General features: G+C 45.9%; 1 protein-coding gene across 3 annotated transcripts in view; it reads right to left on the bottom strand.

Moving 5' to 3' along the window:
- The window catches only part of LOC137372302 (neuropilin-2-like), a 112,322-nt gene that overhangs the window by 27,161 nt on the left and 59,428 nt on the right, over positions 1 to 25,733 (bottom strand). For all 3 annotated transcript variants that reach the window (XM_068036106.1, XM_068036105.1, XM_068036104.1), the window contains exons 8-15: positions 21,090 to 21,234; positions 19,491 to 19,849; positions 16,894 to 17,038; positions 11,657 to 11,773; positions 5,816 to 5,977; positions 3,284 to 3,546; positions 3,075 to 3,171; positions 1,185 to 1,232 (exon numbers count right to left, since the gene is read on the bottom strand). In XM_068036106.1, the coding sequence (XP_067892207.1) occupies positions 1,185 to 1,232; positions 3,075 to 3,171; positions 3,284 to 3,546; positions 5,816 to 5,977; positions 11,657 to 11,773; positions 16,894 to 17,038; positions 19,491 to 19,849; positions 21,090 to 21,234 (1,336 nt within the window). The remainder of the gene's footprint in view (positions 1 to 1,184; positions 1,233 to 3,074; positions 3,172 to 3,283; positions 3,547 to 5,815; positions 5,978 to 11,656; positions 11,774 to 16,893; positions 17,039 to 19,490; positions 19,850 to 21,089; positions 21,235 to 25,733) is intronic.

The raw sequence follows: 25,733 nt of genomic DNA, 5'->3' as shown, positions 1-25,733 counted from the left end.
CTGGGACTAATCTCATTGATTGACAAGAGCATGCTCAGAGCGCACGGTGCATCATGGCAGCATGCTTTCACCATCAAGTGGATCCCTTTCCTCCCATCAGGCATCACAGTGGAACTGTAAGGACAGATGTCAGATGGAGATTTAGAAGGCAGCCTTTTCACTGATCTGTGACGATCTGATGCTGCACGTGTTTGCGTGGCAGATCATGCTTGCCGACGTATCGAATGGCGACAAATGCGCCCAGACAATCATTCAAGATGGCTGCCCTGGACTCGGCCTAGTTTCCACAGGGGTGACTGTAGTGAGGCAGGGAACCACCCAGAAACCACCACAATCAAAGCTGCAAGTGGGGGCAAGCAGGATCCCATGATGCACCGTGGCTTTACTTCTTTGTAACTGTGCGATGTGATGAATGACATTATTAAAATAAAAAACAAGTGTCACTGACAATGGCAAACCCAAGAGGTCACGTTATGCGATTAAATATGCTGCAATGGGACAATCAATTTGGTCCTGGCCTGCTGAAAGAAACCTAAAGTGCTGAAACTATGTTGTGACCTGACAACTCTGCAAACACTTGGCATGCTTCTCTGAATTTCCCCTCTCTGCTATTTTGGCACAGGTGTTAACCTGTTTCAAAAAAATGGGTTAACTCTTCTGTTTCCAAAAAAAAGCAAGGAAATACCAGACAGATGCATCAAGAGCTCATCACACGCAGTAATTTGAGAGCACTCCTGCTTTCTCAGCGCTCGAAGTTCCAAATTGTTTTCTGCCCTCTGAATTTTGTGGCAAGCCATGCTCAAACTACCTGAAGCCTGGGCAGACAAATGGCAACTACAAGATTCCTTGTGACCATCAACATAAGTCGCAAGATTTTTAATCATTGTTTCAAGATTCCTTCAATGTTCTCAGAGCTTAATTAATTCAGTCCACTTGTGTCTTTAACCCAAAACTGTCTTGGCTTTGTAAAAGCCTTCGTTAATCGACTAAATTATGCTGACATGATCACAGCTTGACAAGACTGAAGGTAAGAGAGCTCAGAAATCAGTGAGAACCTTCAGTGATGGAAGAAAATCCCCTTGCATTAACCCACACATTTCCATATAGTTACCTATCTCAAACTGCCCATTTGTCTGACTAATTATAGATGTTTAACAGCCTTCAGTATAGTACAGGGAACTCACCTGTTGGTGTATCACTAGCGTGGATCCCAGGAAAGGCACTGATGGGTTCTGCAAATAAAATAGACCAACTGTTAACTCTCTGAATACATGGCAACACTTTATTATAGTCTTGTCTCTTTGGATCACATAACAATACCTTACATTTACATAGCACCTTTAACACAGCAAAACATCCCAAGGTGCGTCACAGGAGCATAACCAGGTAAAATTTGAAACCAATCCAATTAGGAGATATTAGGACAGCTTGGTCAAAAAGGTTAATGTTAAGCAGCCATATTCATTTGGTGTCTTTACAGCTGCTGCAAAAGCAGAAAGAACAAAGCACAAAATCTAGGCTGGCACTTGCATTGTAGTACTGAGGGAGTGCCGCAGTGTCGGAAGGTCAGTACTGAGGGAGTGCTGCACTATCAGAGGGTCAGTACTGAGGGAATACTGCACTGTTGGAGGGTCAGTACTGAGGGAGTGCTGCAGTGTCAGAGGGTCAGTACTGAGGGTGTGCTGCACCAACAAAGGGTCAGTACTGAGGGAGTGCTGCACTGTCGGAGGATCAGTACTGAGGGAGTACTGCACTGTTGGAGGGTCAGTACTGAGGGAGTGCTGCAGTGTCAGAGGGTCAGTACTGAGGGTGTGCTGCACTGTCAGAGGGTCAGTACTGAGGGTGTGCTGCACCAACAAAGGGTCAGTACTGAGGGAGTGCTGCACTGTCAGAGGGTCAGTACTGATGGAATGTTGCACTGTCGGAGTGTCAGCACTGAGGGAATGCTGCATTGTCAGAGGGTTAGTATTGAAGGAGTGCTGCACTTTCAGAGGGTCAGTACTGAGGGAGTGCTGCACTGTCAAAGGGACAGAACTGAGGGAGTGCTGCACTGTCAAAGGGGCAGTACTGAGGGAGTGCTCCATTGTCAAAGGGACAGAACTGAGGGAGTGCTCCACTGTCGGAAGGTCAGTACTGAGGGAGTGCTGCACTATCTGTGGTGTCATCTTTCAGTTGAAACATTAAACTGAGGCACCATCTGCTCTCTCAGGTGAATGTAAATGCTCCCATAGAATTATTTCGGAGAATGAGGGTGTTTTCCCTGGTTTCCTGGCCAATATTTATCCCTCAATCAAAATCATTTAAAAAGGTTGTCTGGTCTTTATCTCATTGCTGTTTCTGGGAGCTTGATGTGCATCAATGGGCTGCTGTGTTCCTTACAATGCAACAATGACTACACTTTAGAAGTACTTCATTGGCTATAAAACCCCTTGGGATGTCCTGAGGTCATTCTTTCTTCTACCTGAAGTTCCTGTTCCTCGATCCTGCTATCCATTCTCTGGCCTGCATGGACCTAATGTCCCTTCTTTCTGGTCGACCACATTAGCTACTGCGCCAACTATGCCACATTTCTCTGTCTTCCTTTGCCCAAACACCATCCTATCCTAATTCTATCCCAACGCTGAACATGAGGGAGTGCTGCACTGCCAGAGGGGCAGTACTGAGGCAGTGCTGCACTGCTAGAGGGGCAGTACTGAGGGAGTGCTGCACTGCCAAAGGGACAGTACTGAGGGAATGCTGCACTGCCAGCATCACTACAGGTTGCAATGGGGCAGGCTTCCCCTGGTTAGAGCAGGCCACACATGCAGACCTCCTGGGAATAACTTCAGAAGAGAGGTACTAATGAGCCAAGGATAGGGAGCCTGAAGAAGTACGTGTTAGTTCATGCATAAACAAGCAGAGGATTTTCTCGATGAATTAGCTTAGACCTTTACTCGTCCGATCTTGCAACATTTTTTCGGGCTCTCCTGTCCTGCTCTTTCCATTCCTACTTCCCGTGTTGATATCGGCCTAAAGTTAACAGGTAACATTCTGCAGAAGCAATTCCCTGCTGATGGAGGGAGTGTGGTACTTACGGATGCATTGGTCAAGTGACACATGTGACGCGATGGCGATATCATCAATCGCGAGATCTCCACTACCACCACTTCCTGCGATGCCTTCAATGATGACCTAGGAACAAGGGGTCGAAGGAAAATGGAGAGTCAGAGAAAGAGGAACGCTCACCATCAAGGCAGAAAGGAATTGCTGTTGTTCTGTCGCTGCAGCGTAGGTGGTATGTTACCTGATAGTCAATGTTGTATCCTGGTAGGATGATCCTTCCCTCTTTCCACTTGTCCCCCTGACCTCCCCTTAGAGACCACAGCATAACATCATTTGTCCTCTTCCTCAGCAGCACCCGTAGGGTGCCAACGTTGGCACCTCGCATCTGGTACCAGAACACCATGCAACGGTGGCTGTTAATGGGTGGCACGATGGGACTAAGCAACCTGGCATGCTGTCCATCAACCATCTTAGTGGCTTCAATGTGCAAGTAATTCCTTTTATCTGAAAAAGGAGAAATAGAAAGGGTTCCTGAGACGGAGACTCACTCTTATAACTAGTTCCACCAATGTCACTTGGCTCATTTCTCTCCCTGCCCCCTTAAATCTCCTGAAACACAGAGATATTTTATGTCAATCCATCGTAAGGCAAACGAGATTAACCATGGGCTGGATTTTCAAAGAGCTACAGTGTCAGGAACCGCAGCAGACGCGATTTGAAAATCGCGGTCCGGGAGGTAGTTTCCGGAACCCGACGCCTCTGGGACAGTCCGCGATTTTCAATGTCAGGACAGAGGGGAGCGAGTTTTCAATTCAGACTTCGGCAATCCCGACCAGACATTAGTGCAGAGCTGTCAGGATTGCCACACAGCCAAATAAACTTCATTATAAAGTATGATGGAAGTAAATTTGAGGGGCCAACTAGTGCCGGGTCGACGCTGTCCCTCCACCCGGTCTCCATGGTCACCTTCTGTCCATGTTACCGTCCTGGTTCTTTCATGAGCTGTCCGCTCTCCACAGCAAGCCAGCGGCATCCCCCAGCATGGCAGTCACCTACCATTGCCACTGGCCCCAGGCAGGCAGCTCCCACCTCCTGCCCAATTCGAGCATTTGCATTCCAAGATCGTGTCACAAGTGCGACGCTGCTGAAGCATGAAGTCTGGACCCTGAAATGCTCCGGATGTCAGGTTCCCGACCCCAGAACAAAAATCCAGCTCCATTTGTTTGTAGGCTTGCCAACTCTGATTGGACATATTCCTGGAGGCTTCATCACATGACCTCCCACTCTTACACTCCTGCAATTGGTCACCCAACACATCTATCTTCATGGGCACCCGCCTTCCCAGTCAATCGGAAAGCAAATAGCGTCGTTAATGCCCAATTGGATGCTTTCTGACTGCCAGTCAAACAGCCTTTTCCCATCTGCAATGTGGTTGTAACTAGTAAAGAAAAGTAGTCAAAATTTTTTTAAAACGCACAATTTTTTTTAATGTCCCTATGATTTTTCCCCTGTGTTGCTCACAGCATTGTAATGGAATCTCACAATCCCTTGAGACTCCAGGGCAATCCTGCAGTGTTGGCAACACTATTTGTACATCCTCCTTCGAGTGATAACTCATTTTATGCTCTTTGCATATATATTTTTTTAAATTCTGTATTTAGTTTCGTCCTCTCCTGCTCCCTGGGAGGCTGCTCATCCACTCAGTATCAGGACTGAAATATCCGCAAGCCATGAACCGATATGTAACAGCAGCCCCAGGAGTTTCTGGTCGTCTGATTTTCCATCGCTATTCTCGCTCCCTCTGCAAAGGATGCCTGACCTTTCCTTGACAGCTTTCCCCAGATAGCAAGCTCTTAAGATGGAAAACTTACTATGTGGAATATTGCTGAGAGTGCCGTCTTCTATATCCATCTCATAATTGTCTCTTAAAGGGGAAGTAACATTCAGATTTTTTTTTTTAATTGCTAAAGTTCCCAGATTCAACAATCACTTGCATTTATATAGCACCTTCAACATTGTGAAAAATATCCCATGGTGCTTCACAGGAGCATTATCAAATGAAATTTGACACTAAGCCATGTAGAGAGATATTAGGGCAGATGGCCAAAAACTTGGTCAAAGAGGTAGATTTTATGTAGTGTCTTGAAGGAGGAGAGAGAGGTGGTGAGGTTTAGGGAGGGAATTCAAGAGTTTAGGGCCCAGACAGGTGAAGGCATCACCGCCAATGGTGGAGTGATGAAAAGCGAGGATGTTTAACAGTGCAAAGGTTTCAGAGGTTTGGAAGAGGTTACAGAGATATGGAGGAGAAAGGTCACAGAGGGATTTGGAAACAATTCTCCGTCTTAGATTCAATCTGTAAGTCTGTGGCTGAGTCATAGTAGGAGCTCTAAGATTGGCATCTGTCCGTCTGGGATTGGAAGGAGACAATTCCGATAGACTTCTCATTCTTGTTCTCTTTCCAGGGATGATGTACAAGATTGAAGGTCAGATGAGAACAGAATTAAGCTCAGCTGTGGTGAACGCCCCCCCCCCCCCACCCCCACTCCACCCCAAGCATCAGCAGAAAAGCCACATCAGTCACATTTCAAGAACGTCAACCTAGGTGAGGTCAGAGGGCGACAGGCACTGGTTGAACTGTTGTCCAAGATCAATTATGTACATAAAACTGAACACAAGTAGAAACTAGCGAAAAGCGCTGCGTCGGGGAGCAAGAGTAGAACTCCAGGTGAAGATGACTGGCACCTCCATTTAATGCTATTTTACGTCAACATACCTGCGTTGTGGTCCTGGTTCAGTCCTACATCTTCGGACTTAGAGCTCCCAGAATGGACCATCCACCTGGACATGGCTGAAGGGTCATGTGACCATCCACAGATCTCATTGTCTCGCGAGTCCCAAAAACTGCAATTGAAGCCTTCGATGCTGGAGTTGATTTCTATGAAGCCGGAAATAAATTTCTGATCAAGAAACATATTCGTTCATTCATCCACTTTCTTTCTGCCCTGCTTCTCTTTAAGATACCAACCCTTCCCTCACAGCACTGCTGGACAAGTGAGGCGTCGATGGCAGTCAACGTTATCGGTAACCAGGATACCAATACAGCCCACCAGAAGAGCTTGATCAGACTCATCCCACTGTTTTAGTGCCACATTAACACCCTCTTGCTATCTACTGAGAGGAACAAGGCAGAATATAGAACTACAGGAGGCAAATAGCATAAATGTATTTAAGGGGAAGCTAGATAAACACATGAGGGAGAAAGGAATGAAGGTTAAGCTCATTGGGTGAGATGAAGTAGGCTGGGAGGAGGTTCATGTGGAGTATAAACACCAGTTGGGTGAATCGCCTGTTTCAGTCATGTACATTCTGTGTAATTCTATGTAATGTTAGCACCGGGTAATTAGAACACTTTTTCCATTCTGTACACCCAGTGTCTGTTTGAAGCACTCCTAGGTCAGGTCGAATGCAGCCAACTGGAGAGTAAAGTTCCCTCTACTCTACTCCAACAATGCATCTTAGCTCAGCCTCAGAAAAGCGTCCCCAATGGCAATATTTTCACACCCCCTCAAACCTTTATGGCTTCTTTTGAGCGAGAGTGTTAAATTCAAGGTGGTTATGGCTTGGGGGCACCCCTGGATTGAGGTGGCCCAAGATCATTAAATTAGCACCCTTACAATTAGCAAAGAGAGAAAACTTGCAAGCACATCTCAAAATACAAAACAACAGTCTATCAACCATTCTCTTCCCCATCAATTAGCTTCTGGTGGCTTTGAGATTAATTCCTAAATTGGAAAGAATAAACTACTGCCTTTTGTCAGGTTTTGTGGCTCATTTCAATGATGTTTGGGAAATATCTTAAGGTCAAACCTTCAAGTGAAGAGCCCTAATTTTTTTTTAGAGATACAGCACTGAAACAGGCCCTTCGGCCCACCGAGTCTGTGCCAACCATCAACCACCCATTTATACTAATCCTACATTAATCCCATATTACTACCACATCCCCACCATCCCCCTACCTATACTAGGGGCAATTTATAATGGCCAATTTACCTATCAACCTGCAAGTCTTTGGCTGTGGGAGGAAACCGGAGCACCCGGCGGAAACCCACGCGGTCACAGGGAGAACTTGCAAACGCCACACAGACAGTACCCAGAACTGAACCCAGGTCACTGGAGTTGTGAGGCTGCGGTGCTCACCACTGCACCACTGTGCCGCCCAATAATAAAGAACCAGGCTCTGCAATGAGAGGTCTTTTAAAAGGGAGCTTTGTGGCAAGGCTAACTCTTTAAAAGAAGTTCTGGTCTCAGGTGGATTCATTTGTCCAAATTTAAATGCATCTGTTCAGTCAATCTAAATTTTTCTTTATAGCTATATTTTGTGCAATGCCTTCTTACGTTTGCAAATGTTTTTCCAGCAACCTTTAAGGTTTGACCTTAAATATGCAACAGGTGATCAAGCATTTATTACCCGAAGTCTTGCATACAGGTCTGATTAAAACACACAGTGCCCATGCTTATGCATTGCGTGTAAGTCAATAAAATACTTTCTTGTCATTCGTACAAGAGGGGGGAAAAGTGAAAGCGAAAAAAATGATCAGCAGAAAAAAAGGGTGCAAGAGGGGAGACAAGAAAGGTGTGAAATAGAATTCGAGAAGTAATACTCACGGAATGTGAGAGAGAGAGAAACCTTGCAAAAGCTCAGTGCCTCCTGTTGTCACCATGGAAACAGGGATAGGAAAGGCAAGTATGGAGGAAAGAGGTGCTGAACCTGAGTGATCTTGAGTTGGGGAGGGCCTCATCTAGTCAGCAACAAGATGAGAAAGTAGCGAGAGATGGAGTTAGTACAGAGGAAAATAAGAAGTCTCGAAGGAGAAAGAAATGAGTCAAGCCAACAGACTGTCTCTTCACACCCGCTGAGGAGAGCTCTGTTCTGATAATCAATAAGGATAAGCCAAGACAGACAAATATTCACACTGAGGATGATGAGGATGTGCCACCATGCAGGAATAATGTGCAAGACCCCACACCCTGTTTTGTACTTTTTTTCTAATTAACAAACTGATCCACGCCCACATTACTCCCAAAGTTTTCCATTCCTTCCTGCTCTCCATCACTAAGGGAAGAGATTCAGACTGGCTAGAGTTCCACAGGCACTCATCTTTTCTTTTAAGGCATCCCAACATTTGTAAAGGCATCTAACAGACATTTAGGTGGCCCTAATAGACCCTGATCCTGATAATTACGTGAGTGTGGATGTTTTGACAAATTTAACGGCAGCACCTAATTAATATTTTCTCAGTCTGTTTTCCGCCCAGCAGACGGCCAGACTGCCAGATTGGCCAACGGCCAGGTGGGAAAACCTGTGGGAGAAGAGCCGCAGTCAGGGAACCTGGAGAATGGACTCCAGCAATGTCTGAGGATTGGGCGTGGTAGGGGAGGGGATGGGAGCTCGAAGTGTGGCAGTGAGTAGGGAGGGAGAGAGAGAAATTGTGGGGAGGGAGGCTGGGGGTTTGAAAATCACTCTGAGCATCTGTAGATCAATGCCGGAGGCGGGGGGGTGGGGGGGGTGGGGTACGTTTCATTGTTGCAGGGCAGGTCTGAGAAGACGTGGAGGGGGAGCTGAAGATCATGGGGGGTGCGCAGTTCTGAATGTCACAGAGGGTTCTGAAGATCACGGAGGGGCCTGAAGATTAGATTAGATTAGAGATACAGCACAGAAACAGGCCCTTCGGCCCACCAAGTCTGTGCCGAACATCAACCACCCATTTATACTAATCCTACACTAATCCCATATTCCTACCAAACATCCCCACCTGTCCCTATATTTCCCTACCACCTACCTACACTAGTGACAATTTATAATGGCCAATTTACCTATCAACCTGCAAGTCTTTTGGCTTGTGGGAGGAAACCGGAGCACCCGGAGAAAACCCACACAGACACAGGGAGAACTTGCAAACTCCACACAGGCAGTACCCGGAATCGAACCTGGGTCCCTGGAGCTGTGAGGCTGCGGTGCTAACCACTGCGCCACTGTGCCACCCTAAAGATCACAGGGGGGGGTGCTATAAATCATGGGGGTGCTGAACAGCCCAGGAGGGGTTGAAGATTGTGGCAGAAGATTTGCTTGGGGTGGGGTGGCCGGAGTGGGGTCACTGCGGGGGGAGGGGGAGGCACTGGAAACGGTCCTGCTCCTCCTGACCCACAAGCAGTGCTGGAAAAGCACTTCCCTGCTGGATCCATCAGCTCCTGACTTCCTTCAGCTGCTGGTTTTCTCAGACATTAAATTCAAACGGCTGCCAAAATCTGAGGCACGGAACCCCCTTTAAATATTAAAGTTACTGACTCGCCTCTCCACAGCGGGTCACTTGGTTGACACTTGAGGTGGTTTGGGGTCTGCAGCAGTGAGGAGGGAGGGAGAGATTGCGGGAAGGGAGGCTGCTCCGGCAGGTCTGATTATCGCAGGGAGTTGCTTTTCCAGCACTGTTTGTGGCCCAGGAGGAGCAGGGTTACATCTCCCTGTCCCCCGAGCAAATCTTCTGCCACAATCTACAGAAACTGCCCCCCCTCTCTGCAGTTAATTTATCGATTTAACTCACCCCCCACCCCTGCCCACTAGATCCTCTCCCATCTGACATGGGGAGGGGGTGGGAAGGTTAAAAATGACCCCTTGGCCCCCCCTGCACCTCACAACTTCCTGTGTTAGAGAGGAAGTAGTGCCATCAATCTCTGGAAAAATGCACTACTTAAGAACAGGGTAATGGAAACACTTACGTCTCCTTTACACTCCGGGCAAGTACATTTATTATTGTGCATACCAGAATACCTCAGGAGGATACAACTTACATTTACAGCACTTGACTGTCGATACTTGACCACATCTGAGTTATTTATTTAATTCCACAAGCTATATAAGTCTCACTAATTCACTTTTGTGTGTGCACATTATGTTCAGTTTTGACGAACTTCAAAGCTGTGTTTTTGGATGTGGCATTGGCAACCGAGATTTTTTTCTGTCCATTGGTCAGAAATCACAGCCCTGGCTTTTATTTATTTAATGGTTCTGGTTAGCTAGCCATGTGCCGTCAGCTGAAGTCTAGGTACCAATGCAAACAATGAAGTTTACTTACTCATATCTGGCATGAGACCACTCGAGTTATTCAAGATCTAAAGTAAATGAAGCGTTTGGTTCGTGATTCTCTCAATTGGATTATTGAGTCAGTGTTTCTCGGTGTTGACAGAATTATAGGTGAAAGTTTCTCTGGATCTTTAGCCTAGTTTTTTTGAGATTGGTGATATTATTGAACCAGTGTTTCTCTGGACTTGCTGGATTACTGGCCCAATGGCTATCTGGGTTTGCTGAGCTACTGGGCCAGTATTTCTTTGGCTTGGTTGGGTTATTGGCCAGTGTTTATCAGGATTATTGGCCAGTGCTTCTCTGGATTATTGGCCAGTGTTTATCATGATTATTGGCCAGTGTTTCTCTAGATTATTGGCCAATGTTTCTGGATTATATGTCATTTTTTCTATAAATTATCGGCTCAGGGTTTCTATATTGGCCAGGATTTTCTCTGGGATGGTTGGGTTAATGGGCCAGAGTTTCTCTAGGTTATTGGTCCACTGTTTTGCTGGATTATTGGTCAGTGATTCTCTGGATTAGTTGGGTTATTGACCCATTGTTTCTCTGGATTAATTAGGGCACTGTTTCTTTCCCTGGATTGGTGTTTGACAAAAATCTGTTTCTGTAGACTGCAGCAAGAACAACAATAATGAATTTAACTCGGAGCGGATCACACTCCTCAGGCTGGATTTTGGGTAGGAGGCAAGGCTCTCGGTGCTGGGCCAAAAGGCAGGGAGGACCCTGCCTCTCCCTTTTCACACCACCACCCTCCCAATCCCAGAGCAATCCTCTGGTCTTTTTAAATCAAACAATCACAAGCCAGGTTCACCGTAGGGACTAGAATCCCACCTCCATGAGCTGCTCACCAATCAATGGGCTGACAGCTCAGCAGTATCGGCAACGACACCTGGAGCAATGGTCACTGCTGGTACTGCAGTGGCCTCAGACCCAGGCTCGATGCTGGAACCCTGGAGTCAACTGGACCAGTCTAGAAGGCCCTGGCAATGGGGGGTGGGGGTGGGGGGTGGTGGTGGTGGTGTGGTCGTGCAGTCCACTGGGAGGGTGGTCCTGAGGGGTAAAGTTGTTCACGAAGGAGGGACCCCCCCCCCTCCAAGCCCACAGGGGTTGTTGCAAGGCATGGTGGAGACACCCCCACCATTGGTAAGATCCCAGCAGCGACACACGATGTCCTTAATTGGCCGTTGGGGCATCAATTGGCCTCTGGGCGGGAAGGCTATTGTTGGCCTATCCCGCCCCCAGGAAGGTCGCTTGGCGACGGGGAGGCGACAGGCCCTCCACCCTGTCGCCTCCCTGCCACCCGTCTCGATACTCCGTGCCCCCCACTTCAGGGAGCCACACAAAATCCAGCCCCTCATTTTCCTTCTCTCTTTTTTCCTGGCATCTTCTGAGAATAGTTGAAGATCAATAGTTTTGTAACAAATGAAAAGCAGCAATCATTTAATTGTTGCAATGCTCACATGCCACTGAACCTACCAGGAATATGAGGGCTGACTGCGCAGGCAGGGTCGTCCTCATTGACACATGGGGCATCTGTGGCATTCTCTCCAACCCACTGTGTGGACACAACGGTTGCAGCTGAAGTGGTGGTTGCTGGAGAAATAAAGTAGTTCTAGTGAGGTCACATAAGCAATTGGCGATTTAATGTTATATCACTTTGCAGTGTACTAAACCTGGTAAGTCACCTCGTATTGAGGACATGCAATGGAGTGCAGAAGGTTAAAAAGATTTGCTATAATGAACAAAGGGCTAGAGACGGTTAGAATTTGCAGTTATATGGAGGCTCATCATGTCCCCAATTCATCTCAAAGTAATTCACATCCAGTAAATTGCTTTTGCTGAAGAATGGAAAGGCATGGATTTGGGGTGCAGTGAACGGTCGGAAGAGAGGAACTAAAGCAATTCAATATCAACTTGCATTTATATAGCACCTTTAATGTAGTAAAACATCCCAAGTCATTTCATAGGAGTGTTATCAGACAAAATTTGACATGGAGCCACATAAGGAGATGTTACCTCAGGTGACCAAAAGCTTGATCAAGGAGGTAGGTTTTAAGGAGCATCTTAAAGGAGGAGAGAGATGTAGAAAAGAGGAGAGGCTTAGGGAGGGAATTCCAGAGCTTGGGGCCTAGGCAATTGAAGGCATGACTGTCAGTGGTGGGACAAATGAAGTGGGAGGTATGCAAGAGGCCAGAATTGGAGGAACACGGAGAATTCAGAGGGTTGTAGGATTGGAGGAGGTTACGTCATTGGAGGACTATATACTTCAATGCATCAATGGCTGCCGACTCAGACTGGGATTTCACATTTTGATTAACCTTTCTGCGAATGCATGTTATATAAAGTTTGCTTGGATCTTATAATTAATTACTTAACAAACTATTTCCCGACAGGTTGACAAATTATCTTCACTTTGCAACTGAGTGAAATTAGTACAATTCTGCTCCAAGCAAATTTGCAACTTATGAAAATAGATATTTATAAGAAGACAATTATTCCACACACACCAAAATCTGTGACCAATTTAGAACACAATCAGCCCTGTAAAACATCGGAACATATATTTTAAAATAACGATGCCTGGCCTGTGTCTCAACTTCAAGACATGAAGGCAAGACAGAATAAAAAGACCAGTATTCTGGATAATATCTACTGTTTCGTATTGGAACACAGTTATTATAAATATGAATGAATCTCTTTCTTTCTTGGTCCAACTTGGCACACATTCAAAAGTCGTCTGCAACAAATCATTTCTCGATCACAATAGCTTTTTAAAATGCCTCAGAAGCTTTGCATTAAATCACTGCTAAAAAACAATCTCCTGCCAGTTTCCCAAACTATCTGATCCAATTGATCTCAGTTCAGTAACACACGTTACACTTCCTAATAAAGTAGTGAGAGAGAAAACACAAAGGACTGTGCGAGCTGCCTGAATCCAGCTGACACTTCAATGTAGTACTGAGGGAGTACTGCAATTTTGGAGTTGCCATCTTTCAGGTGAGACAATAACTGAGGCATGAGTCAACCTTCTCAGGTGGATGTGAAAGATCCCATGCCACTATATGGTGACCCTGGCCAATACTCACCCCTCACTAAGCATCACTAAAACTGATTACCTGGTCATTATCTCATTGCTGTTTGTGAGAGCTTGCTCTGCACGAATGGGCTGCTGCATTTCTTACATTAAACCATGGCCACACTTCATAAAGTACTTCATCAGCTGTGAAGCAATTTAGGATGTCCTGAAGTTGTGAAAGGCCCTCGAATAATGCAACGTATTTCTATGATAGAAACACATAAAAGAAACACAGAGAATGGTTCTTTATCCAACAGGCTGTAAACCTGTTGACATCAATTAAGTTCCCATATTTGACCAAAGTGCTGTTCCACATCCCACTGCTGGAGTCCAGGTTCTAAACTAAGCATCATCAATAGTAAACAGTCATTGTCCAAACTGACTGATTCATTTAAAAAAAATTATTCAATAAGATTAGGAGTCTTGCTCTTTCCAGTGGCTGGTTGGTTTGTTAAATTCCCAAAAGTTATGGTGGAACTTACAGCTTTAACTCAAATTCACTGTCCATTTGACTGTGAATTTGAGTATTGTGCTAACAAAGGGTTAAAGGTCATTGCCACTCACGTCAACTGGACAATCAGTCACAGGTTCCACTAAATTACAACACCGACTTGACTTCAAAAATTACTTTGCTGTCTGTAAAGGGTTTTGGGATGTCCTGCTGTTGTGAAAGACTACATAAATGCAAGTCTTCCTTTAAATAGCATGGGGGTAAACTCCTGCAACTTCTTACCCTGATCAGCACAAGGTAGAAATAAAGAGACAAGGTAGTTGAGTGCAGCAGAGGGGAGTGTGTTACATGTTGCCTTACAGTTGTAGTGTTAGTAATAAACTCTGTGGGAGTTAAAGAGAAAAATTACACAGCATTTACAGGTCAGAAACAGGCCATGTGGGTGTTAATGCTCCACAGGAGCCTCCACCTACCCCTCTTCATCTCCTCCGATCAACAAATCCTTTTATTCCTTCCCCCTCATGTACTTATCTGGCTTCCCGTCAAATGCACCAATGCCATTCACCTCAACTACTCCATGTGAAAGCATTCACACCAGTGTCTGAGTAAAGATGTTTCTCTTGAATTCTTTATTGAATTTATTAGTCATGATCTGATATAGCTTTGGTCTGCCCCATAAGTGAAAACATCTCCTCCATGTCTACCCTATCGAACCCTTTCATAATTTTAAAGATCTCTCTCAGGTCACCCCTCAGCCTTCTCTTTTCTAGAGAAAAGAGCATCAGCCTGTTCAGTCTTTCATATTGACAATACCCTCTGAGTTTTGGTAACATCCTTGTAAATCTGTTTTCACACTTTCTCCAGTGCCTCTATACTTCAGAGAAGAGCAGAGTGACTCAGTTTAGGTCCAGTCTTGATTAGAGAGGACAAGAAAAAAAGCCAGCTTGATTGGTTCTACCACACAGATAGTCACCCTCCTACTTAGTATTACTGCCAAACATGGAGGATGCTGTAACCCTGTCCTTTACTGATTATTGCAGGAATGTTGATTATGGAGTGGTGGGGAAGGAAGGTGGGGGAGGGGGAAGGAGAGGAGAGGAGAGAAGAGGAGCCAGCAGATGTGAACTAATGAGAGAGGGCAAAAATAAATAAAAACAAGAAGGGAAGAGATGAAAGCTGCGGGGTGGGGGGGGGGTGATGGTGGGTGGTGGAAATTACTGCAAGATCTGAAGAGCTATTATTGGGAGCCTCCCATTCGACCTCAGATACTGTTGGGCACCGTAATCATGAGCAGATGGCTTGGGCATTCACGCTGAAGGCTAATTGAACGAGACCACAAGGCAGACCCACATTCCATGTGCTGTCGCATTCACATCCGCGTGCAGGGATAAACAAACTGCCCTGGCAGCTGCTCCAGCACTGTGTCCTTGCAAGGAAGCCAGCTCGGTCATGGTGCCCCTTCAATATCCCACTTTACAGGCTGCGCGATGGGAAAACCGGCCTGAGGGGAGGGAAGGGTGGTGATTGCAGGAAGGGGGGGGGGGGTGGGTAATGGTGAAAACAGCTTGTTTGTGGGGTAACTAACTCCACCCCTCAGTGGCTGATTAGGAACAGATCCTTTCGCTTGACGACTTCCTGCACTGGGAACTTAGAGGCCGGGTATTTGAGATGTGGTTTTAGTAAGTACTTCCCCACGCCCAAACATCTGGTGAGTAGCCCGAGGCGTAAACTGCCTTTTTTTTAAAATGACAATTACCAATTCATAAGGCAGTAGGTTGAACTGCAAACACAAATTACAGAGTCTGAGGCACACTCTTGCTCGTTGAGTTCATCCCTCTGCCATATTTCAAACTATCAAGAGAATAATTTCACACTATTCCTTTGAGGAGTCTTTTTACATTTAACAAAAATAAATCTCTCATCTGGGTTATTTCTTGAGGATCATTAAACATTTTTAAAGCATTTTTCACAAGATTACTTGGCATGAATCCGGCCAAACTATTGCATACGTGTGTGTGTGGTATCACATGTGGAGACGCCCACAAGTAAACCAGAAACAACAATTTCTCGACCTCTTTCTTCTCCTTTAAGGACGTTCCTTACCATCTACCTCTTTGACCAAGCATTTGGCCACCTGTTCTAAAATCTTCTTGTGTGGCTTAGTGTCAAACTTTGTTCAATAACACTCCTGTGAAACACCTGAGGGCATTTCACTACATTAAAGCTGCTATATAAATGCAAGTTGTTGTTGTTACAAAAAGAAAAATAACGCAGATTCTGGAAATCTGAAAAATAGACAGAAGATGCTGAAAACACTCAGCAGTCCGGTGCCACAGAAGCTGCAGGGCCTGCTGAATACTCCTAGCATTTTCTGTGCACCATATTATTATTCCTCTCAAGGTTGTAAGAGAGTGAGGCTGCGGGAACATAAAAACAAGACTGAGTGACTGGGAAAGCAACACTAGTTTAAAAGAAAGAGTGTGCACAAGTATGAGAGAGAACTCGCTGGTCAGTAAGTGAGATTGTGTGTGAGTGTGAATACTTTTGTGAGCGAGTGAGTGAGATTCTGCGTGTGTGAGTCTGAAGGTGCATGCAATTGTGTGTAAGTGTGAGCACTATAATGAATATGATGGTCAGTTTGAATACTGTAGTGTGAGTAAGATTGTGTGTAAGAAAACTAGATTGTGTACGAGAGAATATTAATCTGAGTGGGTGAGATGGAGTATAATTGAGACTATGAATGAGTCAGAGTACATGAATGTCAGTAAGATTTTGTGCATGCGTGACTGATATCGATTGAGACCTTACACAGTTGAAATCTGTCAAAGTTGCGAAATGTAATTTGCAGTTGAACATGAGGCCACTGATCATGGCAGTGCCACTTTGGCAGGCAATTACCACTATCTGTTGCCCTGTTGTGGCAGAAAGTGGCAGAAAATGCAGACACACACACACACACACACACAGACACAAACACTCACACACACACACACACACACACACACACACACAGACACACACACACAGACACAAACACTCACACACACACACAGACACACACAGATGCACTCACACACGCATGCTCGTGCGGACAACACACAACAAACACACACAAGACACACACACACAACACACAATGCACAGACACACACACACTTACTTACTTACTTTTCGGAATGCACCTACCCATCAAATCACACCCCTGCAGCTCAAAGCGCATCCCGATTCCAGCAGGAGACCATCTCTCTGGATATACTCGGACAAACCGCGCCGGCACAGGATCAAACCGCCGGATCTCAGGAGTGTCGTAGTTCATGTTCCCTTCAAACATCTGAGAAGAGGAAGAGAGACAGTTAAACGAAAATTGACCAAAGAACCACCCCGGGTATCCATACAACACAGGAGACGCTGCAAACTGACTCCCCTATTCTATTATACAGGACAATAGGTAAAAAAAAGCCTTGGGCTGTAACGAAAGAAAGACCTGCATTTCTATAGCACTTTTCACGATCATTGGATGTCCCAATGCATTTTACAACCCATGAAGCGCTTTTGTGAAGTGTAAATACTGTTGTAATGCAAGAAGCACGGCAGCCAATTTGCACACAGGAAGCTCCCACGAACAGCAGTGAAATAAATGGTCGCATAAACTGTTTTAGCGATAAATATTAGCCAAGACCCAGGGAGAAGTCCCCCAAATGGTGCCACGGAATCTTTTAAAGTGCACCCGAGAGGGCAGACGGGGCGAAAGATGACACCTTCGACACTACCCTAAGTCTGTCACTGGAGTGTCAGACAGGAACAAGTCTGCTCAGAAGTGGGGAGTTCTCCCTGGTGTTCTGGCCATCCTCTATCCCTCAGCCAACGTCAATAAAAAATGGATTATCTGCTCATTACCACAATGCTGTTTGTGGGAGCTTGCTGTGCACAAATTGGCTGCCAAGTCGCCCACATTATAACAGTGACTACACTTCAAAAGTACTTCATTGGCTGTAAAGCTCTTTGGGACATCCTGAGGTTGTGATAGGCGCTATAGAAATGCAAGTCATTCTTTCTTTTCTTTCTTTGTTTCTGGCATACAGAGAAGCTGTAAATATTACAAACTGCTCTGTATATTGTATTTGCCACGTGGCCCTTAGCTAGAAGTTAGAAATTAAGTCAACTGAAAACAAATTCAATAAATTATTAATTAGCAAGAGTCAGACGAGCACTACTCGGCTTTTTTCCTCAATCTCTGATAATGAAAAACATTTTTCTTTTAAATTGAAGATTATATAGTTCCCTCCTGTTTGATTTTCTCTCTACTTCTCCCTTGGCTGTATCCTTCTTGTCCCAGAAACTTCTTGTTCCAATCATAGAATAGAGATATAGCAGAATGGGGCCAGTCGGCCCATCCTGCCTATGTTGACGCTTTGAAAGAGCTATCCAATTAATCCCACTCCGCCTGCCCTTTCCCCATAGCCCTGCAAATCTTTCCCCTTCAAACATTTATCCAATTCCCTTTTGAAAGTTATTATTGAATCTGCTTCCACCGCCCTTTCAGGGAATGCATTCCAGATCATAGAAACTCACTGTTTGGAAAACTCATCTCCCCACTGGTTCTTTTGCCAATACTTTAAATCTGTGTGTCCTCTGGTTACTGACTCTTCCGCCTGTTAAAACAGTTTATTCTTATTGACTGAATCAAATTTCTTCATGATTTTGAACACCTCCATTAAATTTCCCCTTAACCTTCTCTGCTCTAAGGAGAACAAACCCAGCTTCTCTCGTCTCTCCACATAACTGAAGTCTCTCAGCCCTGGTTCCATTCTGGTAAGTCTCCTCCACGTCCTCTCTAAGGCCTTGATATCCTTCTGAAAGCAGAGTTCCCATTTTTGTGCTCTTATCAGCACCTTGTCCAGATGCAGCACCTCGAAGCCACTCTTGTGAGATTCCAAGGGTTGCTGTCACCGTCCCCTCTTGCTGCACACAGGTTACAAGACCAATCATACGATTTTAATTTTTAGAAAGAAGTAAGGCCACTCAGGTTAAGATTCCAAGTCGCTTCTTCACTTAATGCTCAAATTATTTAAAATTAATTTAATGAATTTAACCTGGCAGGACTCAACAGTCCAGATGGGAAAAAGCTAGCTAAATGTGGTAAGTGTGTGGGGCCTCAGTAGAGGTACTTAGCTGTGACAATGCCAGCAGCATAAAAGCCCACCAAAACTCAACGTTTAGAAGACTTGCACATTAGAACATGCAGTCGTGTCAGATACTGGAATCTATGGGACTAGCTCCCCTTCCCCTGGCCTTCCCTCTCCCAGCCCTACCCTCCATCCCCACCCCCATCCCCAGTCTGTTAGCACTTTAAGAGAGCAAAGAACATGATTGCAATTATTTTTTTGGGAGTGAGTACTGACAGCACTCTGTCAGCCAATGAGTTTGAGGGAGGATGGGACTTATGGCAGGACTTACAAGAGTCTATTTTCCAGCAAACAGGGTCTATATAAACAGAGCTTCTATGATCTACAGAACTCACAACCCAAACTACAGCAAAGTCGCCTGATAAAAGTAGGATTATTTCTCCAGCAAAATGCAGTAAGTGGAGGATAGTTACATAAGCTATGTGCGTAAAACCAATCCCAGACACGTACAGCAGCGCGAGCTCCAGGCGTGACTGACAGGGGAGCGACTCACTCATTGCCATTCTGGCTGGAACTTGTGGTGCCATTATACACAACGGTTAACCTTACCGGGCACAAATACCTTGCAAAAAACGGAAGAAACCATGTGGGCTGTACCTTGTGCCGCGATCCTCCTGACTCCTTCACAAATGTCCAGTTGACTCCATTCATGCTGTAAGCCAATTTAAACTTCCGCACGAAAGCCTTGTTCTCCCCTCCCGTCCCGCCATCCACCACCGATGCTCCTCGCGCCCCCTGGATGATGATGGCACTGATGGTCTTCGGGATGGGCAGGGCCACCTGGAGCCATTCCGTGCCAGGCGGCGGGTGAGGCTGCCGTGGGTACCAGCCGGATCGGCTGGCGACGAGCCGGGCACTCCCTGATGACCAGTGGTAGTCCCGTGTGGAGGAGGCCGTGATCTGTGAGTCGGGGATGAGTCCGGAGAGCATTCCCAGCATATCAGAACAAGGCGCATCTGTTAAAAGAGAGAATGTCACGCGTGGCAACGGGCATCTTTTACTGGAACGTAAGAGGCACATGTGGTTTGCACAGGAGAGTCAGATCAGGCAAACAGGTCTCTTAACCAATCTGCACAACTAAATTATTTCTAATAATGTCCCACTGTCCTCAACATTCTTTACCTCTGTACTCTCCTCCAACCCTACAACTATCCAAGAACTATGTGCTCCTCCAATTCAGGCCTCTTGCACATCCTCAAACGCCTTCACTCCAGCTTTAGTGGCCATACTTTCAACAGACTAGGCCCTGAGCTCCAGAATTGTGAGGAGATAGGATTTCACAGTGGCTATGTTTCTGAACTAGTAACCCAGAGACATGAGTTCAAATCAGCATTGGTGACCATGAAACTACTGGATTGTCATAAAAACCCAGTTGGTTCACTAACGTCCTTTAGGGAAGGAAATCTGCCATCCTTACCTGATCTGGCCCATATGTGACTCCAGACTCACAGCAGTGTGCTTGACTCTTAACTGCCCTCTGAAACGGCTTAATTCAGTTGTTTCAAAAAAACAGTGCTGGCACTCTGCAGTGGTTTCAGAAGATGGTTTATCACCACCTTTTCAAGGGCAATAAATGCTGGCCTTGCCAGTGATGCCCACATCCTGTAAATGAACAAATAAAAAAAATTCCCTCCCTATATTTCTCTGCCTCGCTACCTATTTCTCCTCCTTAAAACCTTCCTCTTTGACCAAAGTTTGGTTGACTATCCTAATATCTCTTTATGTGGCTCGGTGTCAAATTTGGTTTGATAGCACTCCTGTGAAGTGCCTTGTCCCTTTTATGCTACGTAGAAGATGCTCTATAAATACAAGTTCTTTCTTCCTTAGTCAGGGACCCTGCTGGAAAAGTACATGTGCGAATGCCAAGTGAGTGCAGAGTTAGGTTTGGCTTTGAGGCCAAATGAAATGCTTTCTAGTTTCAGGGAGTGATCGCTCTTGGGTGAGGTACCATACCAGAGCTTCTGGAAAGAGTCAACATATGCATGAGGGAAAGGGAATGTAAGGAAATAAAAATCTATTTAATACCTTGACTGAGGCATGACATTTTCTTGTGCATTCACTTTGAATGAATGAGGAATTAATTGACGCAGTGAATTAACTCATCTCGACATGTGCTTTCATAGCTGACGGGGGCGGAGGAGGTGGTGGTAGAAGAGCTGTGCGCAAGGGGGGGGATGGGTGGAGAGGGAGACCTACTTGTGATCTGGCAGCCGTAGAGCTCAAAACGCATCGATATTCCATTACTCCACATCTGAGGCCTAATCCGAAGAAAGCGAGCCAGGACAGGTGGGGTCAGCGTGTTCAGGACCACCTCATTACCATCCGTGTTGGCTGGAAACAACTAGGGAAGGGAACAGGTGCATTAGTTCATGTTAACATGCACATAAGTTTGCTTGAAGCTGCTTCCCCTCGTCCAATAATCTCCCCTCTCCCAGTTCTAAATGCGGTGCTCTCACTCAAAGTGAAGACAATGCTCGAAAGCGATCAGGAGCTGAAACCCCTTGGCTGATTTTTTCCATCCTATCCAAGGGCCGTGAATCCCAACTGCAGACCCTCAGATGCTACCAGAATCAGTTAAAAAAGGGAAAATTGGCCTGAGCAGGTTAAGTATATGTGCAATAACTTTCAAGCTATAAGTCCTTGACACTTGAACATTCAAATGTCAAGAACTTGTAACTTGCGCAGCTGTTGCATCCTTAACCCGCCTCAAATCATTTTCTCTTTTTTTTTTACTTTTTCCACCTCTTTTATCTCTCTTGCTTAATCCCAGCTTTCTTTCCCGATCTTTATTTCACTTTCTGCACATGATTCAGATCTAATTTATAATTCCTGCTTTATACTTCCTGGTTTCAACTCTGTGTGTCTCAGTGTGGATTCTTCAATCTGATTGGTTGAAGGGCCTCACTGCTGCTCACCATGCTCACACATGCCACAGATCCCCTGTCGAGGTTGCTGCGCTAGATCAGACGCCCGATGGCAGCAAGCGCCCTCTCTAACGTCCGCAAAAACTCTGAGGTGAACAGCGAGCACTATTCCTTCGCTGCTGACCGCAAAATCCAGGCAATTATTTTAATTTTTTTGTCTACATCTCTGAAGGCGTATCTGTTTGTGTGTAGGCAGCGGTGGTTGTATGTATATGTGTGTGTCTGCCTATGAGTGTGTGTCTATATAAGTTTCTGTGCCTATGTACATGTGGCTGAATGCGTGTCTATGTATGCATGTGCAACCATATGTTACCTCAGCAGCTTCCCTCACTCTAACTAATGTTGCTGCTCGGAGGCAGGAATGAATCCTTCGCCTTCAGCACCTGGGCATTCGGCATTGCCTCGGAAAAGTGCGGAAAGCAAAATCGCCTGGAGGTGGGGGAATCGCGGGCCATTAATGGATTTTCATTCTGTTAATTTCAATAGGTAGAAAACCAGGCAGATCCTGTTCACTGGCCTATGAAACAAACAGCAAGCCAAAAAGGGATCAGTAATCAAATTTAAAAGATTGCAGAAAAACATGCTGCTCAAATCCTGCAGGAGGGGTAAAGAGAAGGGGCCCACAGGGAGGAACACAATAAATTGCAGCAACACGTTATAAAGATGGGGGTGGATGAATTGGATGGGCTGAATGGCCTTCCCTGGCCTTTAGCTTATTTCGTGATCGGCTGATGCTCTGCTGCAGAATGGGTGAATGGTGGATGTCGCACACCGTGCGAACGAGCTCCAACAAGTCCTGACATGATCACAGCCCTCATAATAGGTATTTGTTTGCATCCCCCCAGGGGACAACCAGCCAAACACACAGAGTCCAGGAGCAGGCTGTGAAGGCCCTACCATCATACTGGTGATCTTTCATGTCACCTTGTGCAACCTGTAAGGGGTGTCCTGCCCTGACATAGTTCAGTTTGCAATCTGAAAGAAGGGGGCTTACAGCCATTGTGGGTCAACAGAGCACAAGGGTGATGGGTGAACAGTGAGAATAGGGACAGCAGAGTTTTGGATGAGCTCAAGTTTACAGAGAGTGGAAGGTGGCAGGCTGGCCAAGAGAGAATTGCAATTTTACCCACGTACTCACTGTGCCCTGGTTAAAATTCCACTCCTTCCCCACCTCACCCCCAGTCTAAAAACTGGGTCATCGGGATGACACTCGGGGATTTATATGAGTGGCAAGTTGAAAATCTACCGCTAATCTTCAAACACCGCTAAGTAAGAAACCAATTCCCCGGCTGAAGGTCAGAGCACCAATATCTTGCCAAAATGTGCAGTCTGAGTCTTATTTTGGCTGCTGTGAATTATGACTATGGGGGCGAAGTGAGGAAATTAGGGCCCGCGGTCCTAGTAAAAAGATATTCTGTTCTGCTTTGAAGGAGCAGTTAATTTAGGCTGGATCCTAGCAGACGAGGCGAATATAAATGGGCTAATTATGCATTTGAGCGCTGCTGGAACTGATGAATTTTACTTACAACTCTAACCTTTCCAACACAGTACCTCTGGGATGAAAAGAATTTGAGGAAATCTGGTGGAACATTAGTCTTATTCAAACTGGAACATGGCTGCAGTTACCCGGCAGCAGAGTTTTAGTGCGAGGAGATTTACTGACTCTTTGTTTAAAATGCAACCAGCAGTTGATGTTCTGGAATTTTCCATTAAAGGGGCCCGTGCCTGCTCGCTATGCACAACAATTTTGCACTGGTTTTATCCTTGTCCTTGGCTGTGGTTTTAACTGTGCCCCCACAAACCCCACCCCCCCCACTCCCACCACCTCCGCCACCCCACCCCCCCCCACCCCCCCGCCACCCGCTGAAAGCTCTAATATATTTGATCTCAGTGTGCTGAGTGATTGGTTTCTGGAGCCGCTTTGGTCTCAGTTCTGGAAGTATCTAGGAGGTAGAGTTTTCTCCAATTAAATATTCAAATGGGGGCAAGATGGGCTTGGATGGGGGTGGACACCATAGGGAGGTCTATTTAAAGGGAAAGAGGTCCACCAATAGCATCTCTAGTTAACAAGGGGAAACCTCGCCATGAAGACCCTTATTAAAATGGAAGTCTTACTGTTGGGACCTAATTTGAAAGAGCTGATCTCATCATCCAGACCCCAATTCATTGGATGAAATGTTATAATCTTTCAGTAATCCATTTTAGTTGACGGGGAGTGGGCGATGAGGACATGGGATAGGAAACAGGAGCAGGAGTAGGCCATTTGGCCTCTCGGGCTTGCGCTGCAAAAAATGTTCATGCTTGGAAACTAGCTAAGGAAGGTAGTTTTGCTCTTGTTTGCATCCCTGAATTTATATTTTGCAAGATAAGAGTTTGCAAGTGATGATTCAGCGATGCCTATCATTTTAAATTACATACTTTTTTAATGCCTCTCAAGGTCGTCTAGCCTGGACCAGGCTAAATACAGTGCATGCTATTAATTTGGCTCCACGGCATTGGGGAATAATGTTTTCCACAGGGACATATTTTTCAAGAGCACCTGCTGCAGCCAAGAGGCGTCATTGATACCTGTGCCTGAAGGAAACCTTCCTGCCTCAAAATACTGTGGATTCTGGAAATCTGAAATAAAAACAGAAAATGCTGGAAATACTCAGCAGGTCTGGGAGCATCTGTGGAGATAGAAAAGCCTTTCTGCAATTTATTGTATTCCTCCCAGTGAGCCCCTTTCCTTTCTCCCTCCTGCAGGATTTGTACAGCTTGTTTTTTCCACTTTATCGCAATCTTTTAAATTTGGTCCCTTGTTACCTATATTATTTTCACAAAACATCACAAGGCGTGCGCCAGAAAGCTTATTTGGCAACTGGCCTGATTCTTTCTTCGCTGACTTGTTCAAAGCTGTGTTTCAATTGGTTGTGAACTGATTTTATTCCTAAATAAAATCTTCATTTTCCACAAAGAAAGCCGCCTCAAACTCACTGGTGTCTCAATCCAATTTAGCTTAGCTAATTTCCTTACAGATCTCTCGGTTTCCCTCTTCCAATTCCATCCCACGTACTGCAGTCCAAATGAGTTGTATCGAGAGAACATAACCTGGGGCGGTATTTTATGCTCTCTCCTGTAGCAGTTTTGGAAGTAGGGAGGGCATTTAATTGGGCGGGATGGTGGCAGGTGGGGACCCCGCCACCTTCTAGCCTCCACCCTGAATAAGTCTGTGGGCGGCCTTCCTGCCCACTGACAATTGAGGCCCTTGAGTGGGAAATTAATGCCCAACTAAGGGCCTCTTCCCAATGCTGCTGGTATTAACCCAGCAGCCGGCAGGCCACATGGGGAACATGACATGCAAACTTGTGTGGGTTGCTTGCCACAGACGCCCTCAGTGCCTGATCAAGGAATGCAGCATCGGGAAGGAGGGGAGCTCACTGAGACCAACCCCTCCCACTTCCCTTGCTCCCGAGCCCCCTACAATTCCCCTCTCCTACAATCACCACCCCGTGAAACCCCTCCCACCATTATTCACTTTTGCCGTGGTCGTCTGTGATCCTGGGCCTCCGGTGGGTGTATTTCCTGCAGCAGTCACCATCTCCCCAGTGGCGCTGCTGAACAGAAGAGCTGCCGGCCTCTGATTGGCCAGCAGCTCTAGGCAGGAGGGACATATGCCCCGGGGTCCTGATCCTGGGGAAGGCCCGCCGGTGGCCTGATTGGTTTGTCATATGGCGGGTCTTCCCAGGAAGAGGCAATGTTGGTCCTTCACCTTTGGCTGAGATACCCTTCACCTCCATAAAATTCTCCCCCAGTTTCTTTAAATTAAGCTTGAGAAATATTGGCGAGTTTGAGAAGACAGTTCCCAAACCAAACATTTCAATGTGAACACTTACATTTACATACATTTATCACTGCTCTCACACCTGCTCCATTC

Source organism: Heterodontus francisci, chromosome 7 (genome assembly GCF_036365525.1).
Source record: "Heterodontus francisci isolate sHetFra1 chromosome 7, sHetFra1.hap1, whole genome shotgun sequence".
In the NCBI taxonomy this organism is placed as follows: Eukaryota; Metazoa; Chordata; class Chondrichthyes; order Heterodontiformes; family Heterodontidae; genus Heterodontus; species Heterodontus francisci.
Note: the sequence above shows the minus strand (reverse complement) of the source record. Positions and strands in the feature narration are given on the sequence as shown.